The following is a 20906-nucleotide window of genomic DNA, read 5'->3' as shown; positions in this document are numbered from 1 at the left end:
CACCGTTGATTCCTGTAAACCCGATTGAAGGAACAGAAAAACAATGACACAAATTTATTGTACAAAAACATTTTTTAACGTGTGAACTATTTTGATCGTATTTCGCAATGACATACTCGTTTCTTAATGAGCGAATTCAGGGCTAGTATCAATTTCAAAAAGTATTAGAGATGATATTAGAGATAACTGGGACGTATAATAACAAAGTTCAAGTAGCGGGCATCGAAAATTTGGCTTTATGGGTTGATCCCGTTTCTATTTTGGATTTCGTTTTCGATACCAATTCTGTTCATTTTATATTGCTTTACTGAGCAACTGCTGTTTAAAAGCACACACCAGAATGTGCGAAGAAGAATAAAACCAGCCTAGAGAAGTAAAAAAAAATAATGTCAAATGTGGGGAAAGCGGCAAAATGAGGTAAAGAGAAACAAATTTTTATTTGTGGAACCAATTTTTTTTAAGGAGCGCAATAATAGCCGACTGAGAAGATGAGTTCGGCTATTAAAAAATGTAATGCGAACAATAAGCGTCAAAGGACGAAACAAAAAATCACAGCAGGGCAAGTCCTGGATTAGGAATTTTCACTGAAATAACAAAAAAAAACGAAGCATAAAAAGGACTAGCAAAAGATTTGCGAAGTAAGTATGAGTGTGGGGGGGGGGGAGGGGTAAGTGAGTATGTTGAGGGGGTGTAAATTAAAGTTCAGAACTTCTTAAAATGACATTTTCACCTTCACCTTGAATATTACCACCGTTACGAACTACTGTTGACAAACTGAGCACCCTAATTATTACTTCTACTTCCCAACGAACGTTCCAAAACAGAAGTGAAATATCGAAAAGAATGAAGTCAAAGTACAAGAAATGAACACATAGCTTCAGTTTAAAAAACACCAATACTCCTCTTAGAGTCGTAAAACTATTGACGACCTAAAAACAGTATGAAAGTCATCGATTTCAAACATGGTATCCGAGATTGTCAGCTCTTCTATTTCAATAACATCTGCTCAAATTGAAGCCTGTTTTGGTACAGTTTACAGTTCTTGACAAAAAAATCAGATCATCCAATTTGTGGGTAGCCAGAAAAAGACAATTGTCACCCAATCGTAGGGGACAATCTGTCTGCGCTAAGACACGATTACGTCAGATTTATTAGCACAACTTAGGAGCGTTTATTTGCATATTCTTAATTTATTACCTCAGAGCTGAGTTCAGTTGAGCTAATTAAATTGAGCTGTTGTTGCGGGTTACTGAGTCTAGCTTTAGCTTTACTGGCTGGGTGGAGGCCTTCACACAATGAATTCATGTCCTCAAAACAGTTTCAGTGAATGCCATACTTGGCTACTAAAGAGCTGAAAGGCTTTTAGAGAACTATTCGCATCTCCCGTATTAGGGAGCCTGGCTAGTGGTGTTCCTATCTTTTTGTAAGGTCTTTATTCTGTGTTTTTTTGTCAAGTGCGGGGTAAAAGGTAGAAACGTTCTGATTTCCGCTAAGTTAATTGCTAGGTTAATAGAGATGCTTTATGTAAGCCATTGAACGGCAGTACGACATAGGTAGTAACTGAAAAAATACAATTTTACAAGGTGTATTATTCCAACTTCTATTTTTATCAACCAATCAAAGGCTACAACGTGATACTAAGGCTCTCTAAAAAAAGGCGGAAGCCGGGGGCCAACACGGGACCTCCTGATTCAAAACAAAACGTATAGTGTACTGTCATAGGTTTGCTCTATTGGTTAAGTTTTTTGGCAACTTTTTTGCGTTGCTTGGTCGTTTTGTCAGTAAGTAGTTCTTTGTTAATTTAGGAAACTGAAGTTCCTCCTCCAGAAGCGTATTCAAAGAGTTATATGTGGTGTCTGATGCTATGGGAACTTCAATCCAATGCATTTGGATTTTCCATTTTATTCGTAGCTTCAGCTTCTTGGGGTTTGAGTATTATTGAGAGATAGTCAGCTGCAAGGTTTGTTATCCCCATTATATGTCCCGAAAAGATGTAGAAGCCAAGAACGTGGTAAAAGGCATTTCAATGGGTTGTTGGCATTGTCTTCGTTTAAAAAAATTCCGTGAAAGATCTGTTGTCGGTGAAAATGATGACATATGAAAAGATTTTGCATACCCAAATATTTCAAGGGAAAAATGAACGGCTATCAATTCTATTGCGTAAATGAAGAGGTTTAGTTGGTTCAGTTTTTAATCCGAACGGAACTGGAGCATAATTTTTGGTCTCATCATTCATTTGGTTCACTGTATAGTCTTCTATCAATAGAAAATAACCAGCAACGTAGAAGAATGTATTTGCCACAATGCCATATTGTTGGTTTCTTTGTGGCAATCGAAGTGACATGTTGCATTAGGTTTTGAGGTCAATCTAAAGTTTATGCAGCATCAATTTGTGTTCCTCCTCGATTTTGAAATAGCTTCCATTTTAATAAGTTTGTGGAGAGGTAGCAGGTTTTCAGAAAGCTCGGGTATGTAAGCTTTGTGGATATGGAAACAATCGTTCGTTTTAATTTTTTAGTTGTTTTTGTGCTACTTTGTGTTATATAGGAGTCAAGCCTTCCGAGGTCATTGCTTTCCGCGGAAACTATTTTGCATAAGCCGAACTGACATCTGTTGGTCGGTCGTGAGTTTCATTCCTGATTCCCGAATGCAAATGCACGAGAAGAAGGCTCTCAGTTTTTCGATCATGTCATCTGAGTCATATGAACCCATGCCAATATCATCCACGTATTCGAACCACTTGTCAGTGGTAAATACCGGGTTTAAATTTGGAGAATGAAGGAAATGAAGGCGCTCACACTACTGAGTATGTCTTGAGCGAATAGTTGAAATGCATAAGTTCTTGACGCAAAATTGAATCCGAGAAGTTTCACTGATTTTTTCTCAGCCATTGAGACCATGAAATACCATGTCTTCCATCTATTTGACAGAAGAGTTTCTTGCCTGTGAGATGAGAGCCAGCCTGTGAGATGAGAATGCCATTGAACTCCACTAGAAGTGAATCTGTATGTTTCCTATCGGCTTCAGTGAGTGGCGCTACCCTTGCAGGCAAACAAATTCAGGAAGATTTTGCGGTCTTTTTGTTATCCGAGGACCGTTTTGTTAATCTGTTGTTTAACCGCGAGCTGAGTTAATCTGTTGTTATTTTTTAACTTGCCCTAATGGCTGGTTAGAGCGATGACGAATTATTTGAACATAGCAGTAGCTCAGCAATGACTATTTGTTCTGCTGTATTAAATTGCTCGACTGGTTGCAATTGTAATTGCGGTTGTTGTCCGGGATGAAGGATGTATTATGTTGCTGTCTGCAGGGCTCATTTTTCCTAGCGCTGAATCCTTTTTGTTTCTTCTCCGTTCATTTTCAATGTATTCAAACGAAATTCATGAAATTCCGGGAAATGCACGAGTCGGTTGAGCAAGGAAAATTTGTTTCTCTCCAAAAACGGTAACACGCGTAGTGTGGAAGATAAGTTTTCAAAAATTCTCCCTCCAGTATTGCATGTCGAATTTTTAAATTGATTTAACGGTGAAGAGTTTTGTTGATTGGTGTAATAATCCTGTGAAACACCTGGGGGACCTTCTTGTTTATTTTCATGTTAGTTCTTCTTTTATTTTGTAGAATTTTTTGTGACATCTCACTGATGAAGAGTCTTCTCGGCGACGGCTTTGACAAGAACCGATTCAAATCGTAAAGGCACAATGAAAAAAAGTACCTTTTCCCGAAAAGAAGATGCAAAATTATCTAAGCTTTGTAAAAAAAACAAAGGCTATTCAGTTTTTTAGCTGTTGATTAAAAGTCATATTTCCATCTCGGTATGCTGGTATGACAGTGTATGGCAGTGCGCTGGTTGCTTGCACATTTCCGACAAAAAAATCGCAATTGGACCTTTCTGGGTTATTGTTGAACTGTCTTGGTTCGTTCAAGCGGTCCAGTTATATAAAATGTTCTGGAGAAACCTGCTCGGTTTTTCCTCTGTATGCTCCTCTTCCGACCTATTTGATGAGGGCAATGTTCTCTGTTTTGTCCGTTCTCCAGAATTATATTGTTGTGGTCTGTTTTCCGCACTGAAATGTCTTGATCTCCAGTAGTTATTACTTGCTAACGTTTGGCTGGCTTGGGAATGCCAAAAATTCTTGGTTTTGCGATTCTGATAATTGCACTAATGCGATTCCAGTGGCCATAAGGTTTTCTAAAGCGTGGACAACCGCTGTGAAGCTTAAAGCACTTATTGCGGTGAATGCGGTGGTGTGTGATTGTTCTGGATGTATTTGGTCGATTCGAACTCTTCTTTCGATGATTGCACATAACTTGTTTACTGCAATGTTGTCACTTAGTTCAGAAATTTCCTGTATTTGAATTGCATGCCTTTTATAAACTGACCCTGATTCTTCGCTGTCTTTCGTCTGCGCAATCGATTAATGCGTCGGTGTCGTCTGCTATTGCAAGATTCCCGAGGCGTTGTAGGTCGGTGAGAAAAATGTCTGACTGTGAAGGTATCAAGCAGCTGGTGAAGGTATAGTGATCGTTGGAGGTAGGCATTCTTGCGGTATTCGGGTATTCTTGGAACGACAATGCTTACGCGAAGCAGACAGTCAAAATGGTCCAAGTTTTTATTTGGTATTCCAGAGAAACATCGCAGGTGACAGGAGGGCTAGGGTCAGCCATCGGTTTCTGTTTGTTTATTTTGTGTGTAAGTATTTGAGAAAGAAAAGCTAAAAATCAAATATGGCCGGCAAATAGACGCTTCCATAGAATTGAAACAACTAAAAAAAATAAGATATATTGAGCACCAGTCCTTTAATAGACCACTAGACCTTTTGGTTTGGATTCGGACTGTCACTAAGGAAAAAGCCCTTAGAGCTTTTTCAGAAATAATAATCAAAATCAATAACTCAAGACCCGTGAATTAAGTCATATACGTTTGGCACTGCTTAGATGCACACTATTGTAAATGTTCATAGAATTTAATGTTCATTAAGTGAGTTCAAAAGTCACTTTTAAGAGAGGTAAGTCACGCAATTGACCTAAAAGCAGCGCAAATGAGGTCACGCATACAAATCTTCACTGCAAAGAAGTAGAAGTTACCGAAATCATAAGTCACAAGAATCATCGATGGAGACGATGAATTAAAAAAACACGATGTACCAAATAATAGCCGCTATCGCTTCGCGGCTATTAAAAAGCGTATTTAAAGCTTTGACTTGAAAGCGTGGGGGTGAAGGTCATATAGTTTCAGCTACTGCAATACGGCTACTTATATTTGACAGCATTTTGAAGCGAGCATATGTCAGAAGGTTAGTTGAGTCGAAGGGTGGTTTTTTGTTTATGCGGCGTAAAAGTATATGGAGGGCCTATTTATGCAGAAAAATCGTTATCTGTCGCCATGTGGCGTCTCCCGTATTAAGGAGCTTTGATAGTGGTGTTCCAATCCTTTTTAGCAATGTTTTTATTCAGTGTTTTTGCTTAGTTTTTCAAAGTGCGGGGTACAAGGTAAAAACGTTCTGATTTCTGTTAAGTTAATTTCTAGGTAAATAGAGGTGTTTATAAAAGAAACTGAAACGCAGTATGGTAGTGCTACCAACTGAAATTATACAATTTTGCAGCGTGTTAAAATTTTTCCATTTGCAATTTTTATCGACCAATCAAAACATAAAGCGCGTCAGAGAACTTAATGCCCTCCGGACTTTGCCTGCTTATCGCGTTTTTGATGACGAAAACTCATATAGTCAGACAAAACACATTAGACGAAAAGTTGGCTGTACAACAAAACCTTAAAAGGCTAACAGGACTAATATTATTGCAACAAACTTTGTTTGAGAGCTATTAAAAAAGTTTTTTAGAACATAGCTGGCAGAGAGCCAGAAAATAGCCGCAATAGATTCGTATATCGGCAGTCTAAAAAAAACAGTAAAAAAGACAGACCAAAAAAATTTGTCTTTTCATTGAAGGCTGATCTGTTATATTTTGATTAAAAATCTGTATAAATTATTGCTTCTATTAGCTGATCTCAAAAAACCTTCATTTAGAGTGACACACCCATTTGACCTTATCTCTTTGAATTAAAGTACATAAAAGTCAATTTCAAAGTGAGGAACTCATTTTTGAGAGTGAGGTAAGTCAAGAGTGACCAAAAATTTAATCACGCGAATGAACAAAATATTCGATCCACCAAGAGCGAAAAATGACGTCATTCATGCAATTCAGTTGAAATTGCATGAACGAATGAACAAAAATTGGCTGTGACGTCATATGGTCGAAACAAAAATCATGACGACGAAATAAAAAAAACATAGCAGGACAAGTCCTGACGTACAATTCAAAGAGTTTTCATTGACTAAACAGGAAACTAGACCTAGAACGGACTATGAATGGATTGGAAAAACCATTTACAAAAAAAATCCGATCCAAAAAAAACGAAAAAACAGTAAAAATCAAAGTCAAATTGCCGCACAAGAACAAAAAACCACTAGCTAGAGAGCGAATTTTTGTTCAAACACCGTTTTCTCGCTCTACTTTAAAATTAGAGCGAAAAAAAATCACGCCGCAAAACCACTCGCTTTTTCGCTCCACTTCCTGTTTCGGCGTGACCAAAATCACTACTCCAATTGGACGACTCGAAGGAGAAAATTGTCCACACTTTTGACTACACAACTAGAACAACTATTGAGAGCCCTGAACCTCCACAGACGCTATAAAATATTTAAGGAAGAAGAGAAACGTCATTCAAAAACAAATTGAATAAAAAACTAGAAACTTAATGAGTTTTTTTAATAGTACAAGGAAACAAAAAGCCTAATAAAATTCGTTTCCAATTAGGGCAATGGCAAAACAATGGGCAAGTCATAATAGGCTAAGAAACTTGTCTAAGACTAAGAAAAAAGAAAAAGTGCAAAAAAAATAAGAAAAATTGTTTAAAAGTTCTCAATTTTTCTGTCAATTTTCCGAAGAAAAGAATGATTTAAACTAATAAAACTTTAGTCAATTGGTAGCTGAATATTCCTTAAGTAACAAGCTTCTATTCAAATCCCACTAAAAGCATTAAAACAAAAATACAGGCAAAAAATCATTAAATTTCGTCTAAAAATCACCAAAACTGATCAAAACCCTCCAAATTAGCATTTAACTCAGAATTAACTACTTGAAACATTCAATTCCTATCAAAACGAGCCTAAAACTAATAAAATATCATAATCAAACCTCATAACCGTCAAAAGTTGCAAAAAAACTGCTTTTAAAAGCCGCACGTCAACAAAAAATTTTCGCTCGCTTGAGAAAATTCTTCACACATCAATTTCTCGCTCTCTCAAAAACAGCGGTATGAACAAAAACCACTCTCTTTTCGCTCCGCTCTTAACTTTTGTTCAGCCCCAAAATCACTCCAAATTTTTTCACGCGTTTCATTTCCCGCTTCAAAAATCACTCCAATAAAATTGATTTTTAATAAAAAGGACTTCTCCAATACTCCTCTTCGAATCGTAAAAAGACAATTCAATTCATTGAATTTAAAAAAACCAAGAGAAGGCCAATAATAGCCCCAGCTATCGCTGTGCGGCTATTAATAAACAGATAGATACCTGTAGCATTAGTTTTGACTAGACTGATTTTGAAGTGATCAGTGTCACTGCTCGGAAGGTAGAAGTTGTTGCCGTCTCTGTCTCTGAGCCTTGGGTAATTGTACCTCCTGCCAGGGTCACTTCCTACAAATAAACATTTTTTTAAATTGCAACCCGTCATCACTTTCATTTTCAACGCTCATCTATTGAACTTTTGTCGGAAAACAAATTATAAAATTCCGTCCGTTGTTGGATCCGAACCCCATTGGTTTTCGAATTTGTTTGAGTTCCTTTTATAATTCATTTTGATTTTTTTAAGAACAATTTTGACAGAGAAAGCCAAGCAAGATCTTGTCAACATCTTTGCAATCGTAGTGAGACTCTTGGACTTGGAAATCATGTCGAGCTAACCCCAGATCGACATGGACTCGTGTGTCGTGGGTGTTCGCAGCACATATCAAAGCAAAAAACATGGATAAATTTGTTCACTCTAACTTGGATATTTCATCACACTTAATTGGAAAAGCTGGTTCCAGGGGAGGATGAGGGAAGGAATCGTTTGCAATGGATAAATGTAGCACCTGTCATGGAGATGAAGACTCCTTCCACTGATCGCGTCTTGAAGTAGAACGAGACATCTATTGCATAGGTGGCGTCTATTGCAGGGAAGAACATAGCTGACCTCTTGTCCCAAAACGAGGCCTCATTCTGCATGCGTTCTATCAACAGGAAAAATTTATTTCTATACGTATTTCTATTTTTATACGTATAATAAAAGGCCCGACTCAAAATATTCTCAATGAAAACAAAACATTCAATTGACAACATAAAGCAAGCAGCCCTCAGAAATTTTCTTCCATTTAAAAGTTTTATGCCCATAATGTGAAAACGGGGCTGAAAGTTTTATTTTTATGCCCCTTACTGTAAGAAGAGGGAGGGAGGTTGAAAATTTAGCTACTCAGGTGGCAGGGTGGGGGGAGCTAAAAGGTTGACAAGAAGTGTCCCTTATCAGTGGGGGTGGGTGTTAAAAGGTCTATGCCCCTTAGGTGCTGGAGGGTTTAAGTTCTATACCCCTTAGTTGGGGAGTGGGGGGGACAGTGAGCTCTGATCCGAATACTTACTGTCTCCAGCGCAGTACATGTCTCCGACAATGAACCCGATTGTCTTATCCTGAGTGCTGCTGCCAGTGGTACCTCCTGCTCTGATCTGCCTCACAGGTAAGTACTCCTTCTCCATTAGGAATCCACTGTCTTCCATCATGTATGAATTGTCACCGTTCCCATTGCTTGACACTGGCGCATCGCAGTTGCAGCTAAAATTTAAATAATTGTTCAAAAGCCAAATCTCTACAAATGTGCCTTCTACAATAAAGTGCTTTTCTACATACAGTGCCAAATTTCAACCTTACAAGCCCGCGTTTCAAGCTAGGTTACGTGATTCTGCTAGTCACATTGAAATTCTGGCGTATATCTCGAATGACTATGCGGTTCGCCGTTAATGCCAGATTTTCACAATTTCATCATAGTCACGTAACCTATGCTAGAAGTTGAACCAATTCGAAGTATGATGACAGTACGAGGAATCTTAAAACAAACACCTGCAAGTCTTGAAATGCCAGATCTCTGGAATGCCAGAGTATCCTACATACAGTGCCAGACACTTACTAATATTCGTTCCGGGCACACTGTTTTCCGGGAGTCATTGAACAGCCACACTTTCCCGAATGGGCAGTTGCATTACCCCAATTGATCATTTTGTAACCCTGCCTTGAAACCCACCAAGAGTGGGGTCTGGTACTAGCAGGCGAGTCCAGAAGCTTCGCGCCATTGTAGCACTTGGCGTAGATGAATTGCATGCATGTGTTCGACATGTCGGCAAGATATCCCAGACTGTTGATGTCTGTTCCGCCGTAGCCGAAGCTGATTGTGTAGCCACCGGGCTCGTTTACGGCTGGCAATCTGACCAATTTTTTGTTCCTACCGTCTCCTTTTATAATTGTAACCACTGAGTAAGTAGCTAAAACACGGGGTATCAAAAAACAAACATACCCGGCAGATTGCCGGAAAATAGCCGCCGTTGATTCCAATAAGCATGATTGGGATTGAAATAACAGAAGATAATGAAAAAAAAAAAAGATTTTTGTGCAAAAACATTTTTTTTAAGTCCGATTTATTTTGATGGCATTTCGTGGTTGAACATACTTCTGTTTTAGAGAGAGGCTACAGGGGCTACTATCAATACCAATAAGCATTAGAGATGGTAACTAAGACTTATAGGAACGACGTTCAATTAGCGGGCATCTAAAATTGGGCTTTATGGGTTTATCCCGTTTCTACTTCTGACTTCAATTTTTTATACTGACTCTGTTCATTTTGAATTGCTTTGCTGAGCAACTGATGTTCAAAATCACTTTTAGCAGAATGAGAGGAGAGAAACTAGCCTAGAGAAGTCAAAAAGATTTCACGCAAAATGTTGAAAAGGCGGCAAAATGAGGTAAAGCGAAACATTTTTTTATTCGACGAAGTAAAAAAAAAAAAAATAGGAGCGCTATAATAGCCGGCTGAGAAGATGAGGGCGGCTATTAACAACTAAATCGAACTAATTATCGTGCGTTTGTGTGTGTGTGTGTGTGTGGGGGGGGGGTTGTTATTAGACTGTTAGAAAGCCATACTAGGCAGGGCACAAATGGCGGGCTTAGAGTGGATGTTGAAAAAAAAATTAAGTGGATGATGAAAACGTTACAAAATGGCCCTTTACACTATGAAATTATGACAAATCAGCAGCAGCGGTGCGACGTCCCTTTCGGAGTGTGTATAACTCGGTCAAAACGGGACTGCGCCAGACACCTGTGGGCCAGTTTATAACAAATCTTTTGCCGAAAAGTCAAATCAATCAGAAAAAGACGGTCACAAATAGCATTAGACCAAAAGGACCAAATAATTGATTTAAAGAAATGTGTTCAAAAATTGAACACTTAATTAATTATTTCAAAACAGTGAAAATAGTCAAATTATATAAAAGACACTGTAGTCTTGAATCAACTTTTAAATTTTATTTGAATCTCAATTTGAAACAAAAACATTACCCAATAACCTCGGACGAATTGCTCTCAAGTGACTGGCGATCGGTTGCCTACGTCAGTAGATAACTGCAACTTAGGGGCGCTAACTTAACATTAATTGAAGGGGATGGAGAGGGATAGTATTGGGGGCGCGGTTACGGGTGGAATAAGTGGATAGGGGTGGGTCAACTTCAAAGGCGAAAATTACATGAAACTCAAATCGCTCACAAATCAAGCCATAGATTTGCAATGCAGCACATACAGCTAGCTACAATTTGGTGATGCTAGCGGTATATTAAAAAGTGGCCATCGGGTGAGCTGGGAGGCGGCATGGGGGGCTGGAGGTGGGATGTATGAGGGTCAAACTCTAAAAATTGCCAATTATACCACAATTTTATGTCTCCAAAATAGCTTCGGTAAACCTAGAGGCTAATAAGTCGAAGGCTCTTAGAGAACTTAATGCCATCCGTGCTTTACCTGTTTATCCCGTTTTCGAGGACAAAATTCTAAAAGGTCAGACAAAGAAGAAAAGACCACAGGACCAATGTAATTGATACAAACTTCGTTTGAGAGCAATTATTAAAGATAACGGGTAGAATAACAAACTTAAAAACATACCCGGCAGATTGCCGGAAAATAGCCGCCGTTGATTCCCATATTTCTATTGGCATTGAAAGAAAATATCAACAAAAATTGATTTTTGAATAAAAACATTTTTAAGTGCGATTTATTTTGATGTCATTTCGTAATTGAACATACTCCTGTCTCTTAGTCAGAGGCTACAGGGTCTAGTATCAATACCAATAAGCATTATAGATAGTAACTAAAACTTGAGAACAAAGTTCAAGTACCGGGCATCTAAAAATGGGCTTTATGGGTTTATCCCGTTTCTATTTCTGACTTTGATTTTTTATACTGACTCTCTTCATTTTGAATTGCTTTGCTGAGCAGCTGCTGTTTAAAAGGACTTTGAGCAGAATGACAGAAGAGTGAAACTAGCCTAGAGAAGTCAAGGAGATTTCATGCAAAATGTCGAAAAGGTGGCAAAATGGGTAAAGCAAAAAAAAGTTCTACGAAGTAAAAAAAACATAGCAGGACAAGTCCTGACGTACAATTCAAAGAATTTTCATTGACTAAACAATAAACGACTTCTAACGGACTATGAGTGAATTGGGAAAAACATTTCTAAAAAAACTAAGATAAAAATTTAAAAAAAATCTGTGTCAAAATGCCGCATGTGAACAAAACACCACTAGCGAGAAATGAAAATTTGGTTCATACAAAAAACTAGGCCTAGAATGAGCTATTAATGGATTGGGAAAACCATTTAGAAAAAACCCGATCCAAAAAAATCGAAAAACAGTAAAAATCAAAGTGAAATTGCCGCATGTGAACAAAAAACCACTAGCGAGCCCTGAACCTCCACAGACGCTATAAAATATTTAAGGAAGAAGAGAAACGTCATTCAAAAACAAATTGAATAAAAAACTAGAAACTTAATGAGTTTTTTTAATAGTACAAGGAAACAAAAAGCCTAATAAAATTCGTTTCCAATTAGGGCAATGGCAAAACAATGGGCAAGTCATAATAGGCTAAGAAACTTGTCTAAGACTAAGAAAAAAGAAAAAGTGCAAAAAAATAAGAAAAATTGTTTAAAAGTTCTCAATTTTTCTGTCAATTTTCCGAAGAAAAGAATGATTTAAACTAATAAAACTTTAGTCAATTGGTAGCTGAATATTCCTTAAGTAACAAGCTTCTATTCAAATCCCACTAAAAGCATTAAAACAAAAATACAGGCAAAAAATCATTAAATTTCGTCTAAAAATCACCAAAACTGATCAAAACCCTCCAAATTAGCATTTAACTCAGAATTAACTACTTGAAACATTCAATTCCTATCAAAACGAGCCTAAAACTAATAAAATATCATAATCAAACCTCATAACCGTCAAAAGTTGCAAAAAACTGCTTTTAAAAGCCGCACGTCAACAAAAAATTTTCGCTCGCTTGAGAAAATTCTTCACACATCAATTTCTCGCTCTCTCAAAAACAGCGGTATGAACAAAAACCACTCTCTTTTCGCTCCGCTCTTAACTTTTGTTCAGCCCCAAAATCACTCCAAATTTTTTCACGCGTTTCATTTCCCGCTTCAAAAATCACTCCAATAAAATTGATTTTTAAAAAAAAGGACTTCTCCAATACTCCTCTTCGAATCGTAAAAAGACAATTCAATTCATTGAATTTAAAAAAAACCAAGAGAAGGCCAATAATAGCCCCAGCTATCGCTGTGCGGCTATTAATAAACAGATAGATACCTGTAGCATTAGTTTTGACTAGACTGATTTTGAAGTGATCAGTGTCACTGCTCGGAAGGTAGAAGTTGTTGCCGTCTCTGTCTCTGAGCCTTGGGTAATTGTACCTCCTGCCAGGGTCACTTCCTACAAATAAACATTTTTTTAAATTGCAACCCGTCATCACTTTCATTTTCAAAGCTCATCTATTGAACTTTTGTCGGAAAACAAATTATAAAATTCCGTCCGTTGTTGGATCCGAACCCCATTGGTTTTCGAATTTGTTTGAGTTCCTTTTATAATTCATTTTGATTTTTTTAAGAACAATTTTGACAGAGAAAGCCAAGCAAGATCTTGTCAACATCTTTGCAATCGTAGTGAGACTCTTGGACTTGGAAATCATGTCGAGCTAACCCCAGATCGACATGGACTCGTGTGTCGTGGGTGTTCGCAGCACATATCAAAGCAAAAAACATGGATAAATTTGTTCACTCTAACTTGGATATTTCATCACACTTAATTGGAAAAGCTGGTTCCAGGGGAGGATGAGGGAAGGAATCGTTTGCAATGGATAAATGTAGCACCTGTCATGGAGATGAAGACTCCTTCCACTGATCGCGTCTTGAAGTAGAACGAGACATCTATTGCATAGGTGGCGTCTATTGCAGGGAAGAACATAGCTGACCTCTTGTCCCAAAACGAGGCCTCATTCTGCATGCGTTCTATCAACAGGAAAAATTTATTTCTATACGTATTTCTATTTTTATACGTATAATAAAAGGCCCGACTCAAAATATTCTCAATGAAAACAAAACATTCAATTGACAACATAAAGCAAGCAGCCCTCAGAAATTTTCTTCCATTTAAAAGTTTTATGCCCATAATGTGAAAACGGGGCTGAAAGTTTTATTTTTATGCCCCTTACTGTAAGAAGAGGGAGGGAGGTTGAAAATTTAGCTACTCAGGTGGCAGGGTGGGGGGAGCTAAAAGGTTGACAAGAAGTGTCCCTTATCAGTGGGGGTGGGTGTTAAAAGGTCTATGCCCCTTAGGTGCTGGAGGGTTTAAGTTCTATACCCCTTAGTTGGGGAGTGGGGGGGACAGTGAGCTCTGATCCGAATACTTACTGTCTCCAGCGCAGTACATGTCTCCGACAATGAACCCGATTGTCTTATCCTGAGTGCTGCTGCCAGTGGTACCTCCTGCTCTGATCTGCCTCACAGGTAAGTACTCCTTCTCCATTAGGAATCCACTGTCTTCCATCATGTATGAATTGTCACCGTTCCCATTGCTTGACACTGGCGCATCGCAGTTGCAGCTAAAATTTAAATAATTGTTCAAAAGCCAAATCTCTACAAATGTGCCTTCTACAATAAAGTGCTTTTCTACATACAGTGCCAAATTTCAACCTTACAAGCCCGCGTTTCAAGCTAGGTTACGTGATTCTGCTAGTCACATTGAAATTCTGGCGTATATCTCGAATGACTATGCGGTTCGCCGTTAATGCCAGATTTTCACAATTTCATCATAGTCACGTAACCTATGCTAGAAGTTGAACCAATTCGAAGTATGATGACAGTACGAGGAATCTTAAAACAAACACCTGCAAGTCTTGAAATGCCAGATCTCTGGAATGCCAGAGTATCCTACATACAGTGCCAGACACTTACTAATATTCGTTCCGGGCACACTGTTTTCCGGGAGTCATTGAACAGCCACACTTTCCCGAATGGGCAGTTGCATTACCCCAATTGATCATTTTGTAACCCTGCCTTGAAACCCACCAAGAGTGGGGTCTGGTACTAGCAGGCGAGTCCAGAAGCTTCGCGCCATTGTAGCACTTGGCGTAGATGAATTGCATGCATGTGTTCGACATGTCGGCAAGATATCCCAGACTGTTGATGTCTGTTCCGCCGTAGCCGAAGCTGATTGTGTAGCCACCGGGCTCGTTTACGGCTGGCAATCTGACCAATTTTTTGTTCCTACCGTCTCCTTTTATAATTGTAACCACTGAGTAAGTAGCTAAAACACGGGGTATCAAAAAACAACAACTAAATCGAACTAATTATCGTGCGTTTGTGTGTGTGTGTGTGTGGGGGGGGGGGTTGTTATTAGACTGTTAGAAAGCCATACTAGGCAGGGCACAAATGGCGGGCTTAGAGTGGATGTTGAAAAAAAAATTAAGTGGATGATGAAAACGTTACAAAATGGCCCTTTACACTATGAAATTATGACAAATCAGCAGCAGCGGTGCGACGTCCCTTTCGGAGTGTGTATAACTCGGTCAAAACGGGACTGCGCCAGACACCTGTGGGCCAGTTTATAACAAATCTTTTGCCGAAAAGTCAAATCAATCAGAAAAAGACGGTCACAAATAGCATTAGACCAAAAGGACCAAATAATTGATTTAAAGAAATGTGTTCAAAAATTGAACACTTAATTAATTATTTCAAAACAGTGAAAATAGTCAAATTATATAATAGACACTGTAGTCTTGAATCAACTTTTAAATTTTATTTGAATCTCAATTTGAAACAAAAACATTACCCAATAACCTCGGACGAATTGCTCTCAAGTGACTGGCGATCGGTTGCCTACGTCAGTAGATAACTGCAACTTAGGGGCGCTAACTTAACATTAATTGAAGGGGATGGGAGGGATAGTATTGGGGGCGCGGTTACGGGTGGAATAAGTGGATAGGGGTGGGTCAACTTCAAAGGCGAAAATTACATGAAACTCAAATCGCTCACAAATCAAGCCATAGATTTGCAATGCAGCACATACAGCTAGCTACAATTTGGTGATGCTAGCGGTATATTAAAAAGTGGCCATCGGGTGAGCTGGGAGGCGGCATGGGGGGCTGGAGGTGGGATGTATGAGGGTCAAACTCTAAAAATTGCCAATTATATCACAATTTTATGTCTCCAAAATAGCTTCGGTAAACCTAGAGGCTAATAAGTCGAAGGCTCTTAGAGAACTTAATGCCATCCGTGCTTTACCTGTTTATCCCGTTTTCGAGGACAAAATTCTAAAAGGTCAGACAAAGAAGAAAAGACCACAGGACCAATGTAATTGATACAAACTTCGTTTGAGAGCAATTATTAAAGATAACGGGTAGAATAACAAACTTAAAAACATACCCGGCAGATTGCCGGAAAATAGCCGCCGTTGATTCCCATATTTCTATTGGCATTGAAAGAAAATATCAACAAAAATTGATTTTTGAATAAAAACATTTTTAAGTGCGATTTATTTTGATGTCATTTCGTAATTGAACATACTCCTGTCTCTTAGTCAGAGGCTACAGGGTCTAGTATCAATACCAATAAGCATTATAGATAGTAACTAAAACTTGAGAACAAAGTTCAAGTACCGGGCATCTAAAAATGGGCTTTATGGGTTTATCCCGTTTCTATTTCTGACTTTGATTTTTTATACTGACTCTCTTCATTTTGAATTGCTTTGCTGAGCAGCTGCTGTTTAAAAGGACTTTGAGCAGAATGACAGAAGAGTGAAACTAGCCTAGAGAAGTCAAAGAGATTTCATGCAAAATGTCGAAAAGGTGGCAAAATGGGTAAAGCAAAAAAAAGTTCTACGAAGTAAAAAAAAACATAGCAGGACAAGTCCTGACGTACAATTCAAAGAATTTTCATTGACTAAACAATAAACGACTTCTAACGGACTATGAGTGAATTGGGAAAAACATTTCTAAAAAAACTAAGATAAAAATTTTTAAAAAATCTGTGTCAAAATGCCGCATGTGAACAAAACACCACTAGCGAGAAATGAAAATTTGGTTCATACAAAAAACTAGGCCTAGAATGAGCTATTAATGGATTGGGAAAACCATTTAGAAAAAACCCGATCCAAAAAAATCGAAAAACAGTAAAAATCAAAGTGAAATTGCCGCATGTGAACAAAAAACCACTAGCGAGAAAGTGAATTTTTGTTCAAACACCATTTTCTCACTCTACTTTAAAATTAGAGCGAAAAAATTTTACGCCGCAAAACCACTCGCTTTTTCGCTCCATTTCCTGTTTCGGCGTGACCAAAATCACTACTCCAATTTGACTTCAAAAATCATGAAAATGTGTGAACAGATCTTAAAAAAAAGACAGCGCCCCAATACAATTCAAATTCTTTGAATTGTAAAAATAGGAGCGCTATAATAGCCGTCTGAAAAGATGAGGGCGGCTATTAAAAAAGAAATAACAAAAATCAATGGTTAACTGGACGATTACAATTTTTGTCCATCAAGAGGAAGACAAAATAATCACACTTTTCAATAATAATAATACCAATGATGGAGAGGGTAGGTGCGCGTGTGGTGGTGTATATTTTTTGGTCGGAGGGAAGTGGGGAAAATGTTGGGGAAAGGGTAGCACGGTGTGGGTCGATAGGTGGCAAAGGGATAGATGTGGGTATGGGGATGGACGTGGTGGTAGATAGATTGTTGGGGTAGATGGTCGTGTGAGGGGAAGCAGGCGCGGGGGAGGAAAAGTTGTAAATTGTGACTGTTATAGGGTCAACAGGGTTATGGGTGTGGGGTGGGTTTGTCTCGGAGCGCTGTGCGGGGGTCAAAGGAGCTTTTCTGGAGAAGAGAGCACGGGGAGTGGGGTGGGGGGGGGGTGACTGCGGGGGTAAAGATTAACTCAAGATTAAGAACCCTCCTTCATACCATGAATACATGTCTCCTCAAAACAGTTTCATTGATTCGCCTACTTAGAGACTAGAAATGCATAAGGCTAGAAAAGAGCTGCTCACCCACTATAGGCTGCCGGGCTTTACCAGTTTATCCTATCCTGTTTTTGAGGATAAAAAGATCAAAACGTCAGACGCAAAATTGGTCAAAAGTGAAAAATCGCTAAAGACCGCAGGATATAATTGCTAAAAAATTTGTTCTGGATCAATCCATATCTTTTTAACAATAATCAGAATGAAGGCATGAAAAAATCGGCTTCAGCTTAAAAACCACAGTACCAATAATCCTCTTCGAGTCGTTGAAAAAGGAAAGCACCAAAATAATAGCATTCCGGAGGCTGTCCACAATCATAAAAAAGAAGACTTTGATCAAGTATTGTTCATTAAAATATCAAGGAAAAAACTCCATTAGCATGAAAAAATATTACAGAAAAACACGAGCAGGATTAATTATAAACACAATTTTCCTACTTGTCAGTATATGGTTGTGCAAATTACGGTTGCGCATTGTGAAATCATATAGTCTTTCGTATTACCAGCATTCCCAAATCGGGGGCCAAAATACATAGCAAAATATCAGAAACCACTAAAATATTAAACTATTTAACACATTGCCCCTGTTTGTTTAATGGCAGAGTACGTTAAGGCCTACTGCATAAAAAATCAATAAAGACTTCGTGTTGACACCAAAGATTGATAGCAAAGCCTAGGATATTTTGCCTGCATTTTTGGATACCGTAACAGAATGTATAGCTCGGTTAGCGACGATTCTTAAATCGCTTCGGTTAGAGCTGCAGGCTTTTGAGTTCTACCAAAATGCTTGAATCCTTCGGTCTATATTTTGTTTTAAAATATAGACTAAATCAACTGAAAGAGCTTTTAGTTTATGTCTCGTCCTACACTGAGAGTATGCACGTTGAGATCAAAACCATTTTCTGTGAAGGAGAAATGTGAAACCAGCCTTTTTAAACACCCTTAGCCTCGGTTTTTTTTAAAACCTCTGCATATCCTAGGCTTTGCTATCAATCTTTGGTGTCAACACGAAAAAGTTTTTTAAAAAGCCGAGGCTAAAGGTGTTTAAAAAGCCTGGTTTCACATTTCTCCTTCACAAAAAATGTTTTTGGTCCCAACGTGCATAATCTCAGTGTAGGACGAGACATAAAATAAAAGCTCTTTCAGTTGATTTAGTCCATATTTTAAAACATAACCGACTAACGTCGGGCGAATTGCTCTCAAACGACCGGCGAGCGGTTGGCTTGGTCAGTAGCTAGCCACGGGGGGGGGGGGGGGGGGGGGTGCACCGGGGGCTGATGGGGGCAGCACTGGGTGGGGGGGCAAAAGCGCGGTGGGGGGGTGGAACCAATAGTGGGGGTGGGGGGGTCAACAAGGGGGGGGGTGTCAACCTCTAAGAACCGCCCCTCACACCATAAGTATAAGTATAAGTCTCCAAGACAGTTTGAGCTGAAACAGACCTGAAAGGCTCTAAGAGCACATAATGCCCGCTGGGCGCTACCTGTTTATCCCGTTTTTGAGGACGAAAAGTCAAAAGCGTCAGACGAAAAATTGGTCAAGCGAAAAATCGCATAAAAAAAGACCGACAGGACTAATATAATTGCTACAAACTTCGTTTGAGAGCAATTAAACAAAATATAGACCAAGGATTCAAGCATTTTGATAGAACTAAAAAACCTTCAGCTCTAACCGAAGCGATTTAAGAATCGTCGCTAACCGAGCTATACACTCTGTATCCAAAAATGCCGACAAAATTACACTCTCCGTGCAACACAGACCAAAACAGTGAAAAAGAAAAAAAAATCGAAGAGATCAAAGTCGCTCAATAGAAATTCACTGGTGGATTAGATTTAAATTTATTTCTAACAACTTTATTAATAACACTTCATTTACATCAATTCTGATTCACCTCTACCAATTCGTGAGCAAAACTGAGTTTCACGCCAAAAAAACTGACCGAGGGCGATTAATGTTACGCAAAAAAATCTAGTATAATAAACGCCATAAAAACGTCAAAAATTAAATGGAAAAAATAGGAGCTGAGTAATTGGTCATATTTTGGCTTAGGGTCAAATCACTGACTAATGTTACTCGAAGAACAAGTTTAAAACTGTGTTCCTGCTTGTAATTGAGCAGTTTACCACTGCACATAGTCTAGAAAAATCATAACCCTCGCCTTGCCAGCATTTCGAGAATTTTTAAAGATATTTCGTAGTAACTAAATTAAACGACAAAATTAAAAATTGCCGGCATATTCCCAGAAGCGCTTAAGAATAACAAAAATCAGAGCTGATCATGGGGTTGCCGAATCAAAAATCAAATTGCTTATTTTCTTTCCAGAAAACTCAAAACGCTCACTTTACTTTAGTCGCACTGCTTCATTATCAATTTTCTTCATTACAAAAAACTTGATTCAAAAACTTCATTCCAATTTTATCGAAATCGTTGGACGGGTAACTGAATAAGTCCAATCGATATGACCAAAACTCAGATGAACAAACCACAACTCTCCCAAATTACTGTAATTAATATTATTTGAGAGAAATTAATAACCGAACAAATAGAATTTGCATAATCCGACTAATGTCGGAAAAATTGCTCTCCAACGACAGACGAAGAAATTTAATACAGGGGCTGTAGCCTAGATAAATTTTCTTTATGGGTGCAAAAAATAGTTGACCATGCCGGTATTCGAACCATGGACCTCTCGCTCCCTCAACAGAAGCCCTGCCCACTCGTCTATCAGGCCCTTCTTTTTGCTTTGCGCAATCGATTTCATATTAGCAACAAGCTTTAGTTCAGAGTGAGAACAATAGAGATCACTCAAAAATGAAGAACGAAAGCGTGAAAAGTCACTTGAGAAGTCAAAGAATGTTATAGAAGAAAAGCGCAAAAACGAAGCAAAAATTTTGCATTAAAAAAGACCAACACGTTTACAATAATTGCTACGAAATTCGTTCGAGAGCAATTAATAAGAGAACGGGTTAAATCATAATATGACAATGAGGAACAAAAAAATGTCAAAACAAAATTGTCCAAATAGTCTGAATCACACTTACATTGAGCACTGTTGTAGAAGAAAGACAGCTTGTGAAGATATTGGAGAGCTTGTCCTGAAACACAGAAGGTCAAATTTATTAAGACTCGGCAAATGTAATGTACTACTTCTTTCCACTCCCATTCTCCCCCCTCCCCCAATATTTCAATATCTCATCATTTCAACCTGCAAACTTAACTTTTACAACCAAAACCCATTTTTCCTAAAATACACGTTTCCCTAATTTTGAAAGT

General features: G+C 38.4%; 1 protein-coding gene across 1 annotated transcript in view; it reads right to left on the bottom strand.

The window, feature by feature from the left end:
- Positions 1-20906, bottom strand: part of LOC142354290 (contactin-associated protein-like 2) — a 149243-nt gene that overhangs the window by 32856 nt on the left and 95481 nt on the right. The window contains exons 12-16 of the mRNA XM_075406554.1: positions 20675-20728; positions 14573-14924; positions 14030-14220; positions 13490-13627; positions 12930-13052 (exon numbers count right to left, since the gene is read on the bottom strand). Coding sequence (XP_075262669.1) covers positions 12930-13052; positions 13490-13627; positions 14030-14220; positions 14573-14924; positions 20675-20728 — 858 coding nt within the window. The remainder of the gene's footprint in view (positions 1-12929; positions 13053-13489; positions 13628-14029; positions 14221-14572; positions 14925-20674; positions 20729-20906) is intronic.

Source organism: Convolutriloba macropyga, chromosome 15 (genome assembly GCF_964194025.1).
Source record: "Convolutriloba macropyga chromosome 15, txConMacr16.3, whole genome shotgun sequence".
NCBI classification, from domain to species: Eukaryota; Metazoa; Xenacoelomorpha; order Acoela; family Convolutidae; genus Convolutriloba; species Convolutriloba macropyga.
Note: the sequence above shows the minus strand (reverse complement) of the source record. Positions and strands in the feature narration are given on the sequence as shown.